The following is a 25,532-nucleotide window of genomic DNA, read 5'->3' as shown; positions in this document are numbered from 1 at the left end:
GTTGGATAATAAGATTTAATACCATTGGCTCTTGCCAATGCGCTGACTCATAATTACACTGTTTAACATTACCAAATGCCATGCTCACACAGATATTCCACAACTCCCAGGTGCTTTGAAATGGTGCTTCAACACTGGGAAGTAGAAAATAAGGGACTGTTACATAATTCTTTATATTTTTCTGAATTTAAGATGGTCTCAAAATGTGAAATTCATATACATATTACAAGGGACTTAGGAGTAAAGCCATTGGGAATGTCCTAGATGGGAGCAGTAGCATTAAGGCAGATAGCAGATATATAATGGGATCTGTGATGAGGCACCACCCAAAACTTCCACAACTCGGCAACAGGTACCAAAGCCAGAGAGACCCAAGGAACCAGGGTTGGACTAAGCTGGTAAAATAGGCTGTTGAACAATGGACTGAAGAGAATGGGAGGGAAAAGGAGTATAACAATATGGGAGCCTGAAGCAGGCTGCCCTTATTGACAATTCAACACCTTCTGAGGAAAGTTCAGTCATTTTATGGCCAAGAAATATTTGCTATTTTGGAAATGGACAAGTATCTCAACTTTCCAGGAAAATAACCTTAAAATGAACTTGGTTTTATAATCACAATCTTACTATTTCAACCTGTAGTGTTACATTCAGGTAGAACCTTTACAAACAGCAGTAATTTAATTAAAGGAGTGTAATCTTAAACAATATGGAGATACTAATGTAACCCAGAACGGTCACATGCAGACAGAAAGTATATTCGAATTGGACTGTAACTCCTGGTATTGATCCTTTCCCCCCCAGATGCAGCACCTTAAAAATGAACTTTTCTCCTATGGGCTAGCAATATATCAGCTAAAAGATGATCAGATTCAGTGAACACCTAGGGAATGCATAATAAGAAAACAGAGTTTCAGCTAATTGTGACATGGGCTTCCAGTAGTGTCAAAGTTAGGCCTCTCTGGCCACCTTCTAAACAAGAGGAATGAAGAGTAGATACGAGTTTCCAAGAAGGGTCTAGACTGACAAGAGGACAAAATCCTTAGAATGCTGCCTTGACTGGCAGAAGTTTGGAATTATTTACTCCTACATTTTTTTTAGGACAATAATTGAGACCCATGTGGGGGAAGAAAATAGCACAAGCATTTTTCAACAAGCAAGAAATAGGGAAAAAAGCCTTTCTTTTGGACAGAGTAGGGGAATTTTAGAGAATTTGGGATTAATTACAGTTCTTAAAATTCTCAAGACAACTGTTTTCATTAAGCCGTTTCATGGAATATTACTACCATTGGTATTTATACTTCTGGAAGGAAAAAAAAAAGCCTTGTTCTATACTCAGTATAGTAAAGGGGACTTGCTGACCCCTACTGGCTGATCCTGGAATTACACAATTGGCACAAATTAGAAAGGATCTATCAAGGACAAAGGAAGAGCTACAGAAATTCTTAACCCTGAAAAGTTAACAGAAAACATCTGATCCTGGGGCCAGCCCGATCTTTATTAAGGAGGTGGTAGAAGGGGAGGGTGGTTCAATCACATTTCATATCTTTTTCCTTTATTTACAGAAGTGAAATGTGATTCCTCCCCACACCTTCTCCATTCTGGATCTTCTCCCACCTCCTAAAAAATGGGCAAAGACTGAGAATCCTAAGGGCCCCTACCTGTATAACTCATGAGTCCAGGTTGGCAGTCAGGCCGAGGGTCACTATCGAAGGACTAGGCCATCTTAAAGATTTCACACTTGGGCGACTGGAATTTCGAAGGTCCAGCTCTTTTCCTCTGGCATGGAACAGATGGGGAGAAGAAAAAACCACCACACAGAGCCACTGGCAGACTCACCATTTCATCAGGAACATGAGTTCTCCACTGGAGTCTGTAGCTCCAATAATCCGCTCTGGCTCCAAACCCCGGGCAAAGCCTCGTGGCTTTTCTGACTGTGAAAACCAGATGAATGGAACAATTTTAATTATATGGAATTGTTATCCAGACTGGAGTCACTCCGGTTTCTCCGATTAATATAATGACACTCTTGCCAATATTCCACCAATACCTTGGCTCCAAGTCACAGGCCTTTTTGCATCCTTGGGTGATTCTTCCATCAAGGTCTTAAGGTTTCCCCATATGTAAAAAGGGACATACATCTCAAGCAAAATAAATGTTCACAACTGTTTCTTCACCTTCAGAAGACAACTTACTTTAAGGTATTGAACAGATGAAAATAGCTACCTTACAGCTGTAATGATTACAACACTGAAAACGATCTTTTTACAGGAATGAATTTAGTTGCCCTTCTTCCTGAACCTCAGATAAAATAAGTATAGATTAAGTGAACCCCCAAAACACTTTGAAAGCATTAGCATATCTAAGATTCCAGAAGGAATGAGAGATGGCTGCTGAGGTCCAAGAAACAGCAGAATAAAAGTATTTAACTTTAAATTTAAAGAGCTTTTAGTTTCTTTGACAGCAGTAGGAATTCTAGACTAGTAAAAATTTTCTCTCCTTACCTCTTCTTTCTTCTTCTTTGGTTTGCTCTCCTCTCCCTTATCTTCAGAATCAGAGTCAGCTTTGCGCTTGCCTCCCTCTGATTTATCTGTCTCATGTGCTGTTTTCTGTGACTGTAGAAATTCAGCAATGAGATCAGGGCAATCCAGGTTCTCTTCTGGCTCCCACGTGTTATCCTCACTGAAATCAGAGGGCACAGTGAGTCACACTTTCCACTCAAAGTTAGCACACTCATACTAAGGAGACGCACAGGATGACAAGAGCTGGTGCCCTTGGAAGAGAGGAGTTAATGATGATGAGGAACCAGATTTTGTCCAAGATCAAGAACTTGGTAATGCTGAAATTTCTTGGTGGGCGGGAGGGGAGATAAGGGACTTTTAGACTATAAGCCACGGAGGCCAGGCCTGGGTCACACTACATATTAGAGCACTCTAGGCCTTGCACATTACTAGACTCCTGAGAAAGTTGGTGACTACATGGATGGATTTACCCAGGTTAATGAAACTTACTCTGAGAACCCCTTCCACTTTAGGAGGTACTCCACTTTGCCCTTTACCACTCGACGGTCAAGAACTTTTTCCACCACATATTCCTCTTCCTCCTCTTCTAGCACCTCCTCCACTTTCTTCTTGTTTTGTTTCTTCCCCATAGTGCCCGCCAGCTTTCTGGTCTAAAGGGTGACGCTGCTAAAGTGACAAAATAAAAAGGGCATTAGGGCACACTTTTCTTGGTTAGGTGAATATTCGGATGGTTAGAAACCCAGGGGTATCACTGATGACTTTAATAGTGTATGCTTGTATTACATATTCCACCTTTTCGGCTTCAGTAAAAAATAAAGTCTTCTAATATGTTCTGATATGAAAGCTAGTTCATAAAAAGCCCCAACCAATCTCACAGCAAAACTCCTTTATTCTTGCATAATCACCTAACACTTTTATACCTATTCTAAGTTAAAAAGTTTCCAATACCCCTTTTAGTATAAAGCATGGCATCTAAAATGTTATTCAACTGAAAGCAAGACTCCTAAAAATAAGGTATAGACATTAAACTTACATACATAACTTACATACACATTAAACTTACATACATATAACCCTCTGATTCATACTTTCATCATATCACTAGACTTCCAACTTTTACAGTGCGAAGTAGCTTGTCCTATTTATCAAACATCTGGTTCAATTTTCCCCTTTGTATATGCATATATAATACAATGCATCCCTCTGCATTGTTACAACATCCTCTCCTGAGTCTCAAGGTTCTTTTTTTAAAATGTTTGTTTATCGGGGTGCCTGGGTGGCTCAGGTCATGATCTCACAAGCTCATGAGTTTGAGCCCCACGTGGGGCTTGTGCTGACAGCCTGGAGCCTGCTTCGGATTCTCTGTCTCCCTCTCTCGGTTCCTCCCCTGCTCGCACACTCTCTTTCTCTCAAATATAAACATTAAAAAGTTTTTTTAAATAAATAAAATGTTTATTTATTTTTGAGGGGGGGGGGAGAGGGAGAGGGAGAGAGAGAATCCCAAGCAGGATCCGTGCTGCCAGCATAGCCCGACATGGGGCTCAATCTCATGAAACATGAGATCATGACCTAAGCAGAAATCGAGTTGCACGCTTAACCAACTGAGCACCCACAAGGTTTTTTATGTGGTCTTTTCCAAATGCCATCAATGATTTACAATATGAAAGTTTCTTCTTCGTTTCTTATTCTACTTAGCTTATTTCTGAGGTTCAGAAAGACTTATAAAAATGCCAGAATGATCATGAAATTCTCTAATTGGGGCACTGCAATAATTTGGAAAATGAACAGGAAAAAAAGAGATAGTTATCACAGATAATAAAACCTGAGTTAATTCTTTTGTAAACTACTTCTTTAGGCTGAGTGACTTCTAAGCATTTTTTCCAATGCTAAAACTCTAGTCCCCTATAATCTATTTTTAGTCCTTCAAATACAATTCGGACAGCTGGCAGGCTTAAAGCCATTTGTTTACCAATTTGTGTCAGTAGGTGGCGCCATAAGATACCAACACATCAGAACTGATATATAAAACTGGCCCCAAATCTACAAATTCATGGATCACAGCTGCCACAATGAGATACAAAGAATCAAGAGAATGGCAGATAATTCAAGCCAAATTACTACCATCTATGAATTTAAGACAATGCTGATTTGGGGCTAAACTGGTTGTTCATCCTTGGGAAAAAAAGAGTCTTACTTAGCCTAGGTAGAAACTCTTCTAAATATACTTTAGGGGTGTCTCACAGCTGGCTCAGTCAGAACAGCATGAGACTCTTGATCCCAGGGTTTGAGTTCGATCCCTACGTTGGGTATAGAGAGTACATAAAAAGAAAATATTTAATAAACAAACTTTAAAACTGACATGTACAGAATGTCTTTTTGAAAAAGTCCACTATAGTCCATATGAAATATAACAAATTTTCATGAAGTCAGGATCATCATTATGAATCAGTTAAATTATCCACAGAAATTTTGGTTTATACTGAGATATTCCCATGTCTGCATATATGAGCAATGCTGACTTACTGAAACATTTAACTACTAGAAAATCTGGACACTGGTGGATACTGGAGATTCAAGAGAATAAGAAATGCTTCCTGCCTTTCTGATGTTTAATGTCCGATAAGAAAAATGTAGACACCACTTCCACTTAAAGGTATTCTGAACTTTTGCAAAGTAGCACGAAACACTGTTTTCTGGAGTGCTTTTAGTATGGTCTAAGGCAACACCTAAGCCCCACCTCTACAGAGGGGTTCAGAACATTACCTGTGCTCAGGTAAGAGGCATCTTTTCAACCCTCTTCCTTCTCCATTTACATACTGAAGAATCTGCTTTGCTTTCCTTCACCCCCCCACCCAGTCCCTCTATCTTTTAGAGAAAATGCCACACGTTTTCCCTTCCTTCTTTTACTGAACCGACTTATCAGTGGATTGCAGTTAGCTTCATGTGCCTTTGATTCAGAGGCTGTGTGTACTTCTTTCTGGAGGGAGATGCTTTCAGGTTTTCAAAGTTCTGACTGCTATATGGCAAGTGTTATTTTATGAGGAAAGAAAAATCTAATTTCCCTTCTGGATTAATTATGTTTCCTTCCAAGAATAAATGCTCTCTATTCCTTGCTTTCTTCCACTGTGAGTTGAAGAGGTAAAGCAGGATTCACTGTCAGTCTTTGGTTAACATGCGGAGAAAAATAAACTGACCATCACCTTTAGATAACAAAGGTTACCACAACTCCCTGCATTAATTTGGTCTTGGACATTGGAAGATACTCCCTTTCTCACTTGATGGAAGGAAAATAATGGGTTATAGACCATGCAAAACAGTAATTGTTCCCTAATAACCTCTCTACCAAGTAATTAAATTTAAGAAAGGAAAGGAAAGGCATTCTATCACTAAGGCTTCAGAATTCAGAGTTATTTAAAGCCCAGTGTTATCCACATTAATAGTTATACTTGTCTTACAAAAAGAAACAGCACTGAATACTGCCCATCCGATTGTCCTACTATGAACCAAAAGGATCAGGACAGCTTCTGGTTTATCTCTGGCTACTGTAGGCCTCTTCTCCCTGTATCATTAGCATGGTCCCAAGGAGGCAGAGTCATAGAACAGAACAGTTTAACTAGCTTAACTCACTGTCTTAACAACTCAAGGGGTGCCTGGGTAGCTGAGTTGACTAAGTGGCCAACTCTTGATTTCAGCACAGGTCATGATCTCACAGTGTGTGCTTAAGCCCAGCATTGGGCTCTGCACTGAAGGAGTGGAGCCTGCTGGGGATTCTCACTCCCTCCCCACCCCTCTCAATATAAATAAAGAAGCTTTAAAAAAAAAAATAAAAAAGAAGAACTCAAAAAAGAAGTGAAGAATAAACAGACTCCCACTTCTCTCTGAGCCTTTTTTAAGGAGAGAGTGAGTGTGAGTGGGGAAGGGGGAGAGGGAGAGAGAGGCAGGGAGAGAGGGAGAGAGAATTTCAAGCAGGCTCTAAGCCCAAGGTGGTGCTCCATCCCAAAGACCTTGGGATCATGACCTGAGCTGAAATCAAGAGTCAGAAGCTCAACAAACTGAACCAACGAGATGCCCTTCTCTGAGCTTTTTTTTTAAAATCTTTTTTTAATGTTTATTTATTTTTGAGAGAGAGAGAGAGAAAGAGAGAGAGATAGAGAGAGAGTGCAAGCGGGAGAGGGGCAGAGAGAGAGGGAGACACAGAATCCAAAGCAGGCTCCAGGCTCTGAGCTGTCAGCCCAGAGCCCGACGCGGGGCTCGAACTCCCGAACCGGGAGATCATGACGTGAGCCGAAGTCAGACGCTCAACCAACTGAGCCACTCAGGCGCCCCTCTCTGAGCTTTCTTAACTGGCTCATCCCAGCACCTACCTCAGGTACCAGATTCTTTATATTAGAGATTCTCAGCCAGGCTTCCCAATTTGAGTTTTTCTCTTATTTATAGGTAGTTCTATGGGGGCCTGAAAAAGCCGTTTGTTAAAATCAATGTAGAAGTTGATTAAAAATGCAACCCACTCTTCCTATAGAATCTATCACCTTCAGAGGCGCCAGGAGCCCTCTTAAATATTACGAGTCAATTCTCCTATGGTTTCCAAAGGGATTATTTCAAGAGAAATCCTCCCTGAATATGACAGTCTCCAAACACTAGCAGGGATATCTGGAATTGAGGACTCTCAATTGGAATTGCTTGGCAAGGAAATTTCAAAGTAACTCAAATCAGTGTAGTACACAATGGAAAAATGCCTTTCATCAACACAACTTGCCACTCCCCCCCCCCCCAAACATCCTGGCAACCAAATTATGATATCAGTTATAGAACACGGCCTATGAACATGGCCACGATCATAGAACATTTATGTCAGAACTATTTATGACAAAACATCGAAGAGGTGTACACAGGGTGAAAAGTTCCTGATTAACTCAAATCTTAATGTTTGGACAGGTCTTCTTAAGGCTTATCATGATGTTGCAGATAAAAAACCTAGAGTTGGAGTGCCTGGGTGGCTCAGTAGGTTGAGCGTCTGACTTCAGCTCAGGTCATGATCTCATGGTTTGAGTTTGATCCCTGCGTCAGACTCTGCTGTCAGCACAGAGCCCGCTTTACTTTGGGTCCTCTGTCCCTCCCCTCCTCTCTCTGCCCCTTCCCCCATGCTTTACCTCTCCCTCTCTCTCAAAAATCAACAGTAAAAAGAAAAAAAACCCAACAAACTAGAGTTAACTAAGCTGCTATAACTTTTATCTAAATATTTACTGAGTCTGCCACATTTTAAGATGCCTAAAAAAATAATACACTTGTATCGAACTTTAGAGTTTACAAAGTGCTACCTCACGTTACATCATTTGATCCTTCAAAACCATCCCGTGAAACAAACCACTGAGATGTTATCGACACCTCATAGATAACAGATTTACAAGAAATAAATCACCTAAGGTCACATAATTAACAGAGCAAGCACCTCAGTAAAGACAGCAAGGCTGAGTGACCTAAGGGCCCTGCTGCACACACACAACTAGGAGCTAGCCACACATCTGTAGGAAGTCTTTCCTTTGGCCTGTACAAGAAAAGGACAGAGGTCTCTTTAAGTGGATCCTTCCTACAGTTTGTCATCAGTAAATAAGGAAGTGACTGATAATGATTTTCTTTTGAAAGACCTTGTTGGGAATGCAAGCTGGTGCAGCCACTCTGGAAAACAGTATGGAGGTTCCTCAAAAAACTAAAAAGAGAACTACCCTATGACCCAGCAATTGCACTACTAGGCATTTATCCAAGGGATACAGGTATGCTGTTTCGAAGGGACACGTGCCCCCCCCATGTTTATAGCAGCACTATCAACAATAGCCAAAGTATGGAAAGAGCCCAAATGTCCATCAATGGATGAATGGATAAAGAAAATGTGGTATATATATACAATGGAGTAATTATTCAGCAATCAAAAAGAATGACATCTTGCCATTTGCAACTACGTGGATGGAACTGGAAGATATTATGCTAAGTGAAATTAGTCAGAGAAAGACAAAAATATGACTTCACTCATATGAGGACTTTAAGAGACAAAACACATGAATATAAGAGAAGGGAAACAAAAATAATATAAAAACAGGGAGGGGGACAAAACAGAAGAGACTCATAAATATGGAGAACAAACTGAGGGTTACTGGAGGGGGTGTGGGAGGGGGGGATGGGCTAAAGGGGGTAAGGGGCATTAAGGAATCTACTCCTGAAATCACTGTTGTACTATATGCTAACTAATTTGGATGTAAATTTTAAAAAATAAAAAATAAAATTTAAAAAAAAAAAGAGGGAAAAAAAAAAAAGACCTTGTAAGGTATGGCTGTTAAAAAAACCAGTGATTCCTAATTGGTTATTGGAATACAAAGGTATTCATTGTTAATTAAATCAGGAGGCAGTAACAAAGCATTGGTTGTTAGGGCCCCAGCAAGTCTTTGGAATCTTTTAAATCAACAAGTGCTAGATGGTGCAGATTTTGTGAAGTTAAACACCTACCAAGTAGGCTGAAGACAGCACGGAGAAAATGCCAATTTTAAGAAACCAAAATTTATCTATAGTGTCCCGATGAATCCAGGAATGATGTAAATCTGAAGCAAGAGTCATGAACTCATAGCTCTTTCAAGAGAAAAAAAACCCACACATCCTCCACTAAGGCAGTTAGAAGCTAGAAAACAGGAACAATGCTACTTGAAAGCAGAAGGCAGCATAGTATCAGATACAAGGCATTTTATTTTGTTTTTGAGTAGCTGGTACTGATTTCTTGCCAGCTTGAAAGATCAAATTCCAGGTGTCAGTACAAGGTAACAACCACAGACCTCTGAAACCAAAGCAGTAGGGCTTTTAGCTAAATGTTAAGAAAAAGCATTCAGAATGTTGGTCTGGTGAGGTGACCACCTCTACTAAGGAAGAATTCATAGGAAAGCAGACTTTGAATAGAGAGTTTTCACCCATAAGAATAAGAATGACCTACGGAGTTTAAAAAATACAGATACCCAGATCCAATGACATAGAAAGTACGGTGTGTGTGTGTGTGTATATACACACACACACACACATATATAATACACACATACTAACCATAATATAATGTATTCATATTCAATTACAAAAATATTTAATGTAGGAAATTACAATTCCTTGGCCCAAAACCTGTCAGCCTATTTATGTTTTTTTTTAGTGTTTATTTATTTTTGAGAGAGAGACAGAGCACGAGCGGGGGAGGGGCAGGGAGGGAGACACAGAATCTGAAGCAGGCTCCAGGCTCTGAGCTGTCAGTGCAGAGCCTGGCATGGGGCTCGAACCCATGAATTGCAAGATCGTGACCTGAGCTGAAGTTGGATGCTTATCGGACTAAGCCACCCAGGCGGCCTAGCCTGTTTATGTTTCTATACATAAACACAGATATATATTAAGTGAAAATAGATATTATAATTCTACAACTTGCCTTTTAATAAAATGTACTATATCTTTGACACTGTTCCATAAAGATCTCCATTAAAAAAATTTTTTTAATGTTTATTTGTTTTGAGATTGAGTGCTAGTGGGGGAGGGGCAGAGAGAGAGGGAGACTGGAGAATTCAAAGCAGGCTCTATGCTGTCAGCGCAAAGCCTGACATGGGGCTTGAACCCATGAACGGCAAGATCCTGACCTGAGCCAAAGTCAGATGCTCAACCAACTGAGCGCCACCCAGGTGCCCCAAAGATCTCCATTCTTAACAAGCTGCATAGTATTCCATATTGTATGGACACATCATATCTAACCATTTACCAAGTGATGAAAATTTGGGTTGTTGCCAATTTTCTATTATTACAATGTTCTTTGAACATGGCATCTGCATCTTTAAAACCTCCTTAGCAGATCTGTATGACTCTTGATCTTAGGGTCATGAGTTCAAGCTGGGTGTAGTTTGCTTAAAAATAAATAAATAAATAAATAAATAAAATAAAAAGCTCCTTAGGTGATTTGATGCATATCCTTGGATAAAAGCCATTGCTAGAAGAGGATTGGCAGAAACTACATTCCTCAGGTGAAATTACACACATTATTACAGATATAAATCAATTCTCAGAGTTAGCTAAAAGGCAGGTGAACATTTTACTTTCTCCATCCAATTGAGAATTAACTGGAACAATAAACTAACCAATGTTCATGAAAACAAAACGATCTCTGTATCATACTCAACATCATTCAATCTAGATTTTTTTTTTTTTTTTTGGTATTAGCAATTGGAAGAACACTGCTTGAAAGATCCTTATATAGTTCCTTCCACCAAAAGAAAGCTAGTATGAGCACCAGAAAAGTCCCTTTCCTGTCCCTACCTCTCAAAACAACTTTATGCCTATAGGTAGTTATATATATTTGCTCAGTTTCCTAATAAGCAAAATAGTATAACAACCCTCATGGGATTGATGCCTTTGAGGTGAGCTTTTATGACCTTCTAGGATTAAATCTATTTATATATTTGCATATATGTTCTACTTCATTAGATTACTGCTTCAAGTTTAAAGATAGCTTTCTGAAGCCCAAAATATTAAGACTCAATAAGAAAACAGCATTTCCATCCTGTGTATAGCTGAAATTCATGGCTAAGTTTTTAAAACCAGAGAGCAACTCCAGAACACACTCAAGAAGGACCCAGGTCTGGCTGGAACCAATAATTACGAAAAAGAGAAACCCAAGATCTCATTTCTAGAAAACCAAGACAGAAGAGCTGCCAGAGACTGAAAAAATCACATTTCATATATCTTAAGTGTAGGAATTTCTTCTGCTCTTCCTTTTATCTGGCCTATACAAGAAAATGGCAAAAGGAATTTATCTTCCTATGAAGACAGATGAGAGAGGTGAGAAAGGAAGTTCTAAATACAATGGAAAATGTCAACAAAATGGTTTATTTGTGAAAATAATTTTAAGATTTCTGAAGATCAATGTAAATACCAAAAATCAGTTTTGATGATCCAAATAGTAAAGTTTTATAACAAACTTTAAAAGTTGAGATTTCAGGCTCAGGTTTCTTTTTTTTTTTTTAATGTTTATTTTCGAGAGAGACAGAGATAGAGACAGAGCACAAGCAGGGGAGGGGAAGAGAGAGAGACACACACACAATCCAAAGGAGGCTCCAGGTCTGAGCTGTCAGCACAGGGCCCAACGTGGGGCTCGAACCCACAAACCAAGAGATCACAACCTGAGCCAAAGTCGGATGTTTAACCAACTGAGCTGCCCACATGCCCCACAGACTGTTTTTACATACTAACTTTTTTAAAAAGGCAGCCATCCAATTAAATGAACAATGGTCTAAGTATTCATAGCACATTTATTGAGTTCAAGACAAAAATGACAATCATCTTTGATTTCATTCCACTCATCTTCCATATCTAGCCTCTTATTAAATCCTATTGAGTATGTATCTTTTTTTTTTTTAATTTTTTTTTCAGCGTTTATTTATTTTTGGGACAGAGAGAGACAGAGGATGAACGGGGGAGGGGCAGAGAGAGAGGGAGACACAGAATCAGAAACAGGCTCCAGGCTCTGAGCCATCAGCCCAGAGCCCGACGCGGGGCTCGAACTCACGGACCGCGAGATCGTGACCTGGCTGAAGTCAGACGCTTAACCGACTGCGCCACCCAGGCGCCCCAGAGTATGTATCTTAAATATCTTTCAATTCATACATTTTTCTAGCCTTACTACTACTATCATCCTATTTGCAAGCCATCATCATCTCTTGTTTGGGTAACTCTTGACCAGATTTATTCTCAACACTAGCCCCTCATTTAAAATGCAGGTTTCAGGATGCCTGGATGGCTCAGTCGGTTAAGTGTCCGACTTCGGCTCAGGTCTTCTGAGTTTGAGCCCCACATCGGGCTCTGCACTGACAGCTCAGAGCCTGGAGCCTGGTTCAGATCCTGTCTCCCTTTCTCTCTCTCTCTGCCTTTCCCCCACTCGCACATGCGCGCGCTCTCTCTCTTGAAAATGAATAAGCATTAAAAAAAATAAAATGCAGATCTCTTCATATCATTATGTGTGGGCATCTGAGCTGAAGACCACTACACCTAACCTACCAATCACAATTACCTTGCCCTTTGCCTCATTCTTTCATTTGACCAATTCCCTTACCTAAAATGTCCTGTTCAGGAGCTTTCCCGAAGCCTCAGGCTAGGTTTAGGTTAATTCTTCCTATGAACACCCTCCTACAGTATTCATCATTTAACAATTATCTTTTTGGTACCCATTATGGGTAAGGTGCTAGACAAAGGGGGTGAGCAACAAAGACAAAAATCTCTGGTCTCTTAGAATGTGTGTGTGCGTGTGCATATATATATGTGTATATATACACACACATATATAAGTATATATATGTGTATGTGTGTGTATATATATATGTATATGTATATACACATACACACACGCACACACACATATACGTACACATATACTTGTGATAGTTAATTTTATGTGTTATACTGACTGGGCCACAATGCCCAGATATTTGTTCAAACATTTAGAATTTATTTTCTAATGTGGACGAGTGCCATGAGTGAGCATGAGTGGGGGGTGTGTGAATACATGCATGTGCAGGCAGAGGAGGGCACGGACAATAAGCAAGAAGATATTGTGATAATTGCTATAAAGGAGGCAACTCAGCAAAACTCAGAAAAACACACCATGTGTAGGGAATAGTTGGTTCTAGTCCTAAAGTGAGAAGAGGTTGCTTTATCTGAGGAACAGAAATGTGGTCAGTTAGAAAGAGAGGCTGAGGAAATGGCCAGTAAGGATGAGGTAATTACTGTGCATATCACTCCCCACATCACTCCTTCTCTCATCTAGCCCCTTTTTCCATTATTCTCCTATTGCCTCTTTTGCTTCTAGCTTAGGTTTAAGACCTAGGCATTAATAGCTATAAAAGTTTCTAACTACAACTCTCCCAGCATTTAACACTATCTATTAAAAAATAAATAAAATTAAATAAAATAAAACCAATAACAATTTACTAAAAGCCAGAGTGGAATATAGGGTGACCAACTCACTGGCGAAAGCACTGAGAGGTCCACATTGCAGGAACCCTCTGAGACCCAGGCAAATGGAGCTATTTGTTCAGGCCAGTGGGATATGCAGACACACAAGAATCACAGGCTTTTGAGAATCCCTTAGTGGTGAGTAATAACAACATAATAACAGCTAAAATTTACTGAATACTTAAAACAATGCATATAAAGGCATTCAATCCTCACATCAACTCTATTAAACCCACTTCACAAATGAGAAAACTGAGGCTTATGAAGCAAAGAAAATTTCCCAAAGTCCCCAGAGCCAGGCCTGAAATATAAATACAAGAAAACAATGCAAGTTGAACTTCATTTCAACAAGAGAAATGTAAGAGTATATAATAATTAGCAAAAGAAAATTAAGCAAAAATAAGTAGCCACAAAAGCACCAGAGGCTTGGAAGAATGAATGACTAGGGTGATCAGGAAAGAGTTTAAAAAGTTGGGATTGAAGCCAAGCTCCAAGAGTATTTGAAAAGGTGGATTGAGGAGGGCAATTTGGCTTAAGGAACGGTGGTGAACAAAAGTAATGAGGTATGTCTGAGGTAGATGGTGTGTAAACCAGTTTGGGCAGAGTAGACTAAATAGTAAAGGTAACCACTAAAAAATTTTCTACAAGGCCCCTTCTCCTTAAAACAAAGACCAAACTCCTCAGCGCAACACCTAACACCCTTTCATTCCAACCATTCCGTACTTCTACTCCCCACAAAACCTACACTCCTGTCAAAACTATAAACTGCACACCGTCTCCACAAAAGGCTTTGCTCATTATTAAGTGCTCCTGCCCAACACCAGCAGTCAAAATCCTACCCATCCTTAAAGATAGGGCTTAAACAACCCTACTTCCATGAAGCCTACTCAACCTAGCCAACCACTGTTTCTTTTTTTCTCAGTTTCCATTGTTTCTATTTTTTGTAATATTTTAAAAAAATTTAGACAGAGCCGTGACAAGGGGAGGACAGGATGGGAGGAGAGAGGGAGAGAGAGAGAAAATCCTAAGCAGGCTCCATGCTGAGCATCCCACAACACTGGGCTCATGACCTGAGCCACAATCAAGAGTCGGATGCTCAACCGAGCCACACAGGCACCTCTCTTTCTGTTTTTATTCAGACACTCAATCAAAGATAGGTCTGGGCCCTGTGTAACATGTTGAACCCTGAATGGGCAGGAAGGATATATGTCTCAGATGCCAAAACAGGGAAGAGAAGTCTAAAGCTGCCAGCATTTTAGGGAATAATCAGTAAAATCTGATCTGCAACCCCAAAATGGAAAACAAGAAAGAAGTACACCTTTGCTGAGCATTAGCAACTACATACCAGTCATTAAAAGGCAGGTGAAGGCATGTGTAGTATATACTCAATTTGTAGTCCTCCTGACTCATGTTTCTAAACTGCTGTTAGTCTGTTTGTTAGCTATGACTGTTTGGGAGGTAAATGCTTTCCAGATGGAAAACTTTACTGAGCAGAAAACAACTTGTGCCACAAACCCAGTAGCAGGAGTTTCATTTTTAAAGGAATAGCTGCCCTTGAATTCCAGGATCGAGGACTAGAATACTGGTGTGCTAATCAAATTAAAATTTTATCTGAGCTCTATCAGAAAGTTGGCTATCCCCTTTCAGGATGCTGATGGGGATGAAACTACAGATACAGCTTTGGGTTAAGAGGCCACAGGGATATGCAAATATTAGTAGGACACAGTGATAACTGGCAAGTCTTTTAGTTTAAGATGAAATAAAATTAGAAAGCTGGACTAGAATTACAGCTAAGTTGGAAATTTTTTTTTAAGTTTATTTATTTATTTTGGAGGGGGGAGGGACAGAGAGAGAGAATCCCAAGCAGGCTCTGTTCAACCGACTGAGCCACGCAGGAGTCCTGGCTAAGTTGGAACTAAAAGCAGAGACCAAAGCATTCACAGATAACAAAACAAAACCAGATCTTTGACACTAACCTCTCAAATACCACAGTTCTGTTAGGCTCTCAATGTGTTAGCTACTATTAAAGAGAAAGGCACAATTTCACAGACAAATTAGGTTACCCCCCCCTTGGTCAGCAAATCGTAAAAGTGGGCGCCTGGGTGGCTCAGTCAGTTGAGTGTCCAACTCTTGATTTCGGCTCACGTCATGATCTCGTGGTTCCTGGGAATGAGCCCTGAATTGATGTCCATGCTGGCAGTCTGGAGCCTGCTTGGGATTCTCTTTTCTGCTCCCCTGCTCGTGTGCACACAGTTTCTTTCTCTCTCTAAGTAAATAAATAAACTTTACAAAAAATCATAAAAGCTGAAAGCAGTAAAGATTTAACACAAATTATTCAATTCAAATACTAACATGATCTGAATTTTGCCCATATTTGAATAACTTTTCCAATTTTGGGAGAGGCTATTCACTTTTTCAGTAGACATTACTATCTGGAAATACAATTGTTTTTAAGTTTGTTTGTTTATTTAGAGAGAGAGCGAGCTTGAGTGGGGGAGGAGCAGAGAGAGAATCCAAGCAGAATGCCAAGCTGCACTATCAGTGCAGAGCCCGATGTGGGGCTCAAACTCAGATCATGACCTGAGTTGAAACCAAGAGTTGGAGGCTTAACCGAATGAGCCATCCAGGTGCCCCTGGAAATACTATTTATTTAAATTTATGCAAAGACCCCAAAAGATTTTTCAAGATACTTCTAAAACAAAATATTCAAATTATATAGCTTGCTGTTAAAATCCAGAACCTGGGGCCTCTCCAGGTCCTCACCTAAGGTATTTAAAATGGTCACTTGCACAATCTGCACACCAAGCTGAGTATATAAAAACTAATAAGACAGGGGCGCCTGGGTGGCTTAGTTGGTTAAGTATCCGACTCTCCATTTTGGTTCAGGTCATGATCTCACGGTTCATGAGTTCAAGCCCCAAGTCGGGCTCTATGCTAATGCAGAGCCTGTTAGGGATTCTCTCTCTCAAAATAAATAAAACTTAAAAAAAAAAATTAACTGTTAAGACAAACATGCCAAGGACAACAGTTACACTCTGCCCAATGTTATTGATCAAAGACAGGAAAACTAATTATATAAATGCACATTAATTCATTCTAACACATGGAATTCTAAGAAAGGATCTCAAAGCCATATACTCAACAATCTAAACTACCTACATTTAGGTGAACAAGAAGCATAGCCCCATTCTATGTGAGCCCACATACTAGCCATTAGCATTTTGTTCCAAAAACTCTTCAGAGAAATAACCTATGAAGTGAAAATCTATCAAGCCTAATGCAAAATCCGTTATACTACCAGAGATAGTATATAAAACAGGTGAGATTCTGATGGATAAACTACTAGAGAATGACAAAAGTGAATCAATTCTTTTTAAACGGTATGAAGTGAAAAAGAAACACTTTCCTGGTCCCTAACATGGGCACAAGATATAATAGTTGCTTTTTATTTTTTTAAGCTTATTTACTTGTTTTTAAGTAATCTCTACACCCAGTGCGGGGTTCAAACTCACGACCCTAAGATCAAAAGTCACATGCTCTTCCAAATGAATCAGCCCAAGTGCTCTTATGTAACGGTAGCTTCTTTTTAGAGGTTTGGTTAGACAATTACCAGTATCTTCCAGTCAAAAATGCAGAAGTCTAAGGTATTCTTACTTGGTCCCTTTCAATCAAGAAGCTAGAAGCACCAGGCTACACACTATTTACATCTTTAATGAAAAACAATTCAGGCTACAGCAGCCAATGAAGAAAAATGGCACCAAAAGGAAAATCGGAAATGAAGACCCTGAACCTGCCCTAAAGCTTTAGTAAGGTGCTACCAGTTCCAACAAGTTGCCCTTTAACAATACTACTTACAATATAAATGTCTGCAAGCACCTAGAGGAACACAGGTACTAATTTTCCAAATGTATTCATGCTTCTATTCCAAAACACTGGACCTTTTCAGAGCTATTCTAAACTGGTAGCATGATTCTTAATACAACTGAGGAGGCTACCTTACCCCTGACCAGAGTTTCCAGTACAACCGACCTTTTGTAAACTCCACCTCAATTGAGTTAAACCAATACAAGTCCGCAAATAAAGCCGTCCATGAAAAATCTTCTTTGAAGCTCTGAAGAAGTATTGCTCATTTTGGTTTCAAATTTTCCAACAACAAAGAAAGGCTGGCTAAAAATCACAAGAGCCTATGAAACAAATCTCACGATCTCACAAACTTTTCCTCTTTGTCTCCCCACTTCCCACATCATTTCACACTCTCTCTCACTAACTTAATTCCTTACATGTGAACTCATCTACACATTTCTATGATTTCACTGCCCTTTGCGACCAGTAACGATCCCAGATAAAAACTTACGGAACTAATCGAGAAATCAAAGCAGAAGCGCTACACTTGGTATATTAACTCCCTGAAAGGAATCAAAGAGTAAACATAGCTGAAAGCCTAGAAAAGAGGAGAAATCTTGTTTTCATCCTTTCTGCACACATTCTTTTTAACAGCCTCCCCATCGCGTGAGGAGGACCCATCGGGAAGCAAGGCGGCCCCTTTCACACCTAACTGAAATACTCCCGGGGCCTCCGCCCTATTTACCCTAACAGCTCCTCCCCTTCCAGATCCAAGCCAGGCACCTCACCGCCCCTCCCTCTCCTAGCCCCCACTCCAGGTTATCCAGCAGATGATCTCCCCAAGAAGCACACCTTGGGCTGCCCAGCCCCCTCTCCAATTTCCTCGAAGTTACTTCTCCTTAGCCCAGCGAGCGAAATGCCTCTGACTGCCCCAGCCAGACCCGATATTCTCAGACTGCGTTCGAAACCGAAGGTCTCGCAGCCGTCAACCCTCTCCACTCATGTCCAATCATCAAGGTTGCCCAGCCTGTCCCCTTCCCAATTTACTCAAGTGTTTGCTCCCCAGCCCAATCCAGCAGCCGCGCACCCAACCACGTAGCATTGTCTTGTTGGTCTACCCAGGCCCTGAGGAGAGACCCGCCAATGCTCGGCCCACCCCGAATCGCTTCTATCTCCAGCTCAGGATACGCCGCCCGCCCCGCCCTCTCCATCCTTCTCGCGCTCGGCGCCCGGCGCCCGACCCCCGCACCCGGCGGAGAGCTTCGCGCGGGAAGGGCTCCGGACCCGGCGCGTTCCTAGCTCCCGACCTCGGCCGCAAGCGCGGCCCCTCACCCCGGGCTACCGCTACCGCCGCCGCCACCGCCGCCGCCACCGCCGCCGCGCACCTCCCCCCCGCTCCCCGCTTCCCCTCCTTTAGCGGGCTCTTCACCTCAGAGCAGCGCCAAAGAGCCCGAGAGGAATCGGTGCCGCGCTAATGGCGCGTCGCGTCGGGCCGGCCGGGGGAGTGGCGCCCAGAAAAGCAACAAGCCGGTGGCCGCAGTCGAGCCCCTCACTGAAGCGGCGTACCGCAGGCCCCGGCCAACGGCCCTCCCCTCGGACGAACAAAAGAGCCTCGCACTCGGCGCTACCCGCCGCCCACACTGCGCAGGCGCGACGACCCTCCGCACAGTACTATGGGACTCGGAGTCCATCCCAGACTACAAGACCCAAAGTACTGCGCGCGTGCTACACCGCCCCGCGGAGTGTGCGCGGGGTTCGGGGAGTTTTAGTTTTTTAACAAGCGCCGGAGAAGCTCTAGTTTAGAACGTTGCGACCTAGAGAAATAGAACGTATGGTTTTACGAGCGAGCCCCATGATGCTTGGTACGAAAAACCAACCACTTCTGGACAGTTCACGTGAATCCTTGACATTTTTGAATCTAAAGAGGTTTCTCACCAGACCTTAAATCGCCAGTAATCTCTGTAATCCTCAATTTCTGCCCCAAATCTCTGTAAGGCTCCTACTTCTCAGTGTTTATAAATTACTTCCCCTTCAAAGTCTTGCCTGATTCTTTAGACTAGGTTAGGTCCCCCAGGTAGTTTCCTCATCAGGGCCTCCAGAACTTCTCGAAATTTTTCGTTGACTGCACCAAGCCAGAGCTCTAGTGCAGAACCCCCTTATCTCCGTGAGCACTCCTCACCCAGCCACCTCCCAAGACACCGAGAAAGGCAAAAAACCACAATTATTCTTCTTCGAGACAAACTGTTTAGTTCTGACTTCAACTATCTCGCTGTCCCCAACTCTATTCATATGGAAATTCAGTCTCCCATAACGTTTACCCCACTTTATTGTCATTAATGTCTGTCTTCTGTTTTCTAACCTCCGGTAAGGGCAGAAACCTTGCCGCCTCGTGTTGTTCACCACCCTATACTCAATGCCCAGTACAGTCCCTGGCATACAGTTGTCAAGCAATATTTGTTGAATAAATGATTAAGTGAATTAATGAAATGTCCTACCTGACAGAAAGGGCAGGTGATCAAGCTTTCCTTCCTTCATCTCTTCACATCAGATTTGTGGGGTTTTGGTTGGTTGTGCTTTTTTATTTGTTTGTTTGTTAACTCTTTTGTGCTTCTTTTCCCTATCAAATCAGGAATAGAACTACCAGAAGATGATTTTTTTTTTCCTTCTTTACTCTGAATATTCACATATCCTCCTAATCAGAGGTGAAGAGGAAAGGCAACCAGTCTATTGTACTCCACTTCAGAATGCGGGAGCCTGTGTGTATATAACAGTTTTGCTGAGCCAGGCACTGTGCAGGGCTCTGGAGAATTGTCATGTAAGAAACCCAGCTCAGCAATATCATAATACTTTTGCTAAGACCGCTGTGGGAGCACAGGGAAGAGGGCAATTCTTCCTGAGACCTTGGGTTGGGTGTCTATGAAGAGGCAAAAATTCAGCTACTTACTCCCTCCTAAAGTGTCCTGTTCCGTGTGTAATAACTTTAATGATGAAAAGATTAATTCTAATAATATAAGCTACATATTATTGAGTGCTTACCCCAGCACTGGGAATTCTCTTAAGGTCTTGATTAATGTTATTTAATCCTAAGCAACGCTGGGAGGTGGGAAGTACTATTTCCATTTTACGGAAAAGTTGTAGAATCTGACTAATGGCATTCATCAAGAAAGTGGTGGGATTGCAATTTGATGTCATGTCTAACTCCCAAACTATAATTCTGTCTACGTGAAATGCTGCCATCCCGAATTCCTCATATTGAGCTGAATTCGGCTTTCCCATGGAAATACCACCTACTCCGCCTAGTTCTGGGTGTGTGGCTGTACACAGTTCTGTTCGGTAAACGTAATTCCTCTTTCATATTCCTTCTAATATTGACATTCAGCCTTTATGTCTCCCCCCCCGCCCCAAGGTCTTACTTTTCCAGGCTAAATATCGCCATTTTCTTAAACGGTGCATCATAGGAAAACAGTTTTGGGTCTACCATATCTAGTTTGTTATTAAATCCTGGCTCTTGATATGGGTATTTCAAAATAGGGGGAATCATCACTGCACAGCTGTTCTACACCATTCTTGAATTAAGGGAGTCAAAGGTACCTTTTCTTTTTAGGTAGCAGAGCACCACTGGTTTATGTGAATCTGCAATCAACTCAGAGCTCTCTTGTTAATGATCTATTCCGGAATTCTGCCAGGGATGAATGTCAAACTCTCAAGCCTAATGTTTCTCCGTAACAGTATCTTTTTTGAAAATCTTTTAGGATCAAATGGGTTTAGTTCTTTTCTCTTCTCATAAGAATGGTGGCATTTTAAGTTATTCAGACCCTCAGAGTTTCTTTTCCTTCTAAGGGTAACAGCAACTCAGTCATAGTAATCGTGCTCAAGACAACATTTGAAGTCACATTGCTCATGCCCACAGGAAATGTGTCTCTCACATGAAGTTCCTAAAATCTCAAGGAATGTGGGGAAGAGAGGAAGTCTGATGCTGCAAAAAAGAACAAGGACTTGGAATCAGGCTGAACTGGATTTAGTTCTGTCTCTACTTTTTGCCTGCTGCGTAACTTTGAACAAGCTCCTTAACTTCTCTGAGCCTCAGCCAACAGAGAAATCTGAAACATGGAAACATTACCTAAGACCTACCTTGCAGCATTTCTGTGGGATGGACTGTAATGTATAAAGGGAATGCCTGTATATACTGGCACTAATAAACAGTAGGCTATTTTAGGTACAGCACATAGTTGCTTCTCATGTGATTTAAGGAGTGGGGGAAGTACAGAACTTTTTTTTTTAATGTTTTTTTAAACGTTTATTTATTTTTGAGAGAGAGATAGAGCGTGAGAGGCAGAGGGGCAGAGAGAGGAGTCACAGAATGCGAAGTAGGCTCCAAGCTCTGAGCTGTCAGCACAGAACCCGACGCGGGGCTCGAACTCATGGACTGTGAGATCATGACCTGAGCTGAAGTCGGACGCTTAACCGACTGAGCCACCCAGGTGCCCCAGTACAGAACTTTTGAAATATTTTCTTCCCCACTGTCTGAAATTCTTTATTTCATTTTCCCCCAATTTTTAAAATGATGGTAAAATATACACAACATAAAATTTACCATCTTAACCATTAGAAAACTTTATTTTAAAGACAGTGCTAGTGGGGGAGACGGATGTGGGCAGAGAGAAAGAAGCTTCACACTCAGCACAGAGCTGGAGGCAGGGCTCGATCACCACAGCCCTGGGATCATGACCTGACCCAAAATCAAAAGTCCAACGCTCAGCGTTCTGAGTCAACCAGGAACACCCCCCCCCCATCTTAACCATTTTTAAGTGTACAATTCAGTGGTATTAAATGCATTCATAATGCAGTGCAACCATCATCATCATCCATCTCCAGAACTCTTTTCATCTTAAAGACTGAAACTCTATACCCATTAAACAAAAACTCACCATTCCTCCTCTTCCTAACCTCTGGCAGCCATTATTCTACTTTCTAAGATTTGGACTACTCTAAGAATCTCATATAAGGGGAATCGCACAGTATTTGTCTTTTTGTGACTGGCTTATTTCATTTAGTGTAATGTTCTCAAGGTTCAAATGTTGCAGCGTGTGTCAGAACCCCCCCTTTTTTTTGAGGCTGAAGAATATCCCTTTGTATGTATATATCACATTCTGTTTATCCATTCATCCATTATTGGCCCTTTGGGTTACTTCTGCGTTTTAGCTCTTATAAATAATGTTGCTCTGGGGCGCCTGGGTGGCTCAGTCGGTTAAGTGTCTGACTTCAACTCAGACCTCAGCTCAGATCATGATCTTGTGGTCTGGGAGTTTGAGCCCCAAATCCAGCTCTGTGCTGACAGCTCAGAGTCTGGACCTGCTTCGGATTCTGTGTCTCCCTCTCTCTGCCCCTCCCCTGCTCACGCTGTCTCTCTCTCTCTCTCTCTCTCTCTCTCTCTCTCTCTCTCTCTCTCCCTCTCAAAGTAATAAACATTAAAAAAAAACATTGAAAAAAATAATGCTGCTCGGAACATGGGCTACAAGTATCTTTTTGAGAAGCTGCTTTTAATTCTTCTGGGTGTTAAAAGACAAAATTCAACTAAGAAAATTTAAACATTAAATTGGCTTTATTCAATGATTATGAATCGGGCAGCATCCCATCTAGCAAGTAGAAAGGGGCTGAGCATACAAAATAGAACGCTTTAAAAAATTTTTTTAATGTTTTTATTCATTTTTGAGAGACACAGAAAGAGTACAAGCGGGGGAGGGGCAGAGAGAGAGGAAGATAGAATCTGAAGCAGGCTCCAGGTTCTGAGCTGTCAGCACAGAGCCTGATGTGGGACTCGAACTCACAAAGTGAGATCATGACTTGAGCCAAAATTGGACGCTTAACGGACTGAGCCATCCAGGCGCCGCTAGAAGCCTTGTTTTTTTTTTAAATCTCTACGCCCAACACGGGGCTCCAACTCACAATCCTGAGATCAACAGTCATATGTTCTACTGACTGAGCCAGCCAGGTGACCCCAGATGGAAAGCTTTTATAGACAGAAGGTTGGCAGGGATGAGGAAAAATTAGATTACCTATCTTTCTTTGGGAGACGGGAGGGTCTTTCAGGCAGATTGCCTCACTGGTGCCCACAAGGTTACCTCACTAGCCTGACCAGTTAAGAGTACATTCCTGGGAGGGGCTGAAACCGAAATTAGGTTAGATTTTAAGTCTTGGTTTGTTGACACGCGCTTAGCACGAGTGACTCCATCTTGGATCCGTTTTTGGCTCGTCGAACCCTTCTTCAATTCCAGAAGTGGAATTCCTGGATCATATGGTTTTAATTTTTTGAGGAACTGCCAAACTTTTCCACCGCGGCTGTACTACTTCACATTCCCTCCAACAGTGCACAAAGGCTCCAATTTGTCCACATCCCCACATTACTTGTCTTTTTCTGTTTCTTTGATAGTAGTCATCTCCTAATGGGTGTGAGAGTCTTTGTTTCATTTTAACTACTACTTGAAATTCTATTGTTAAGGATTTAGTCATTTGGGGCTAACAAGGACTCTCTTTTAAAAGGCAAATATACTTGAGAGCTATCTGTCTTTCTTACCTCCCCTGGTCAGTGTGATTCTCACGTGACTTCCTGGTAGTTACTGGACTCTAGTTAAAACCTATACTTCTCAAATCTTGCACCTGTAGCCTTGACATTGATTGATTTTCTCATGCAAAGTGCTAACTGCCTGAAGAAGTACTAGCATTTTAGGTATAATAAAGATTGGCCCCATTATCAAGTGTTAGAAATTACAGTTGAAAAAATAAGGTCAATAAAACATAAGATATGGCACTATGAAACCTTATTACATTCAAATTGTTTAATAAATTATTGTTTAATATTCATTTATTTATTAAATTTTTTTTTAATGTTTATTTTTGAGAGAGAGAGCACGCAAGCAGGGGAGGGGCAGAGAGAGAGAGGGAGACACAGAACCCCAAGCAGGCTTCAGGCTCTGAGCTGTCAGCACAAAGCCCGATGCGGGGTTCAAAGAGACAGACCGTGAGATCATGACCTGAGCTGAAGTCGGACATTTCAGCGACTGAGCCACCCAGGTGCCCACTAATAAATTTACTTAAAAACATTTATTGAGGGGCACCTGGGTGGCTCAGTCGGTTAAGCATTCGACCTTGGTTTGGGCTCAGGTCATAATTTCACAGTTTGTGGGTTCGAGCCCCGAGTTGGGAGTTGGACTCAGTGCTGACAGCGTGTGGAGCTTGCTTGGGATTCTCTCTCTCTCTGTCTCTGCCCCTCCTCTACTCACGAGACACATGCACTTTCTCTCTCTCTTAAAATAAATAAACTTTGGGGCGCCTGGGTGGCTCAGTCAGTTAGGCGGCCGACTTCGGCTCAGGTCATGATCTCACGGTCTGTGAGTTCGAGCCCCGCGTCGAGCTCTGTGCTGACAGCTCGGAGCCTGGAGCCTGGAGCCTGTTTCGGATTCTGTGTCTCCCTCTCTCTGACCCTCCCCCATTCATGCTCTGTCTCTCTGTCTCAAAAATAAATAAACGTTAAAAAAAAAAATAAAAATAAATAAACTTTAAAAAATAAAATGAAAAAAAATAAAGACATTTATTGAGTAACATATGAGGCAATGATGCTAAGCCCTTATATTACTTATAATATAAGGTCAGGGTGTTTTCCTGTTTGGCTCACTGCTTTATTCATAATGCCTACAGCAGTGTCCGGACCCATAGAAAGGGCTTAATAAATATTTGATGAATGAATGGATACATTCTGCAGATATACTCTGCGGTTCTCCAAGTGTAATCCACAGACTCTGGGAGTGCCTAAGAGAATTACAGGGAGTCTGCAAGGTCAGAACTATTTTCATGATAATATGAAGACATGATTTGCTTTTTCACTGTGTTTACATTTTCACTAATGGTGCAAAGACAACAGCAGGTGAGATGGCTGGCACCTTAGTGTGAATCAAGGTGCTAGACTCATGGTATTCTCTTCTGCCACACCTATGCAATAAAATAATTAAGAAGCCATTTTCAAAAATTAAAAAAAAAAGCCACTTTCAGGGTGCCTGGCTGGTTTACTCTGGCTCATTCAGTAGAGCATGGGACTCTTGATCCCAGGGTTATAAATTTGAGCCCCCTGTTAGGCATACGGTTTACTTAAAAATCTTAAAA

The 25,532-nt window shown here is 41.5% G+C and overlaps 1 protein-coding gene across 2 annotated transcripts in view; it reads right to left on the bottom strand.

Moving 5' to 3' along the window:
- CBX1 (chromobox 1) overlaps positions 1-25,532 on the bottom strand; it is a 29,494-nt gene that overhangs the window by 2,129 nt on the left and 1,833 nt on the right. Inside the window, exons 1-4 of one of the 2 annotated variants that reach the window (XM_043584181.1) lie at positions 18,805-19,035; positions 3,009-3,185; positions 2,502-2,679; positions 1,837-1,931 (exon numbers count right to left, since the gene is read on the bottom strand). In XM_043584181.1, coding sequence (XP_043440116.1) covers positions 1,837-1,931; positions 2,502-2,679; positions 3,009-3,148 — 413 coding nt within the window. In that variant the 5' untranslated portion in view covers positions 3,149-3,185; positions 18,805-19,035. Of the gene's footprint in view, positions 1-1,836; positions 1,932-2,501; positions 2,680-3,008; positions 3,186-18,804; positions 19,036-25,532 lie in introns of those variants that run through there. The other variant, XM_043584180.1, reaches the window with a different exon arrangement.

The sequence above is a fragment of the Prionailurus bengalensis genome, chromosome E1 (assembly GCF_016509475.1).
Source record: "Prionailurus bengalensis isolate Pbe53 chromosome E1, Fcat_Pben_1.1_paternal_pri, whole genome shotgun sequence".
NCBI lineage: Eukaryota > Metazoa > Chordata > Mammalia > Carnivora > Felidae > Prionailurus > Prionailurus bengalensis.
This window is presented reverse-complemented; position numbering and strand designations above follow the sequence as displayed.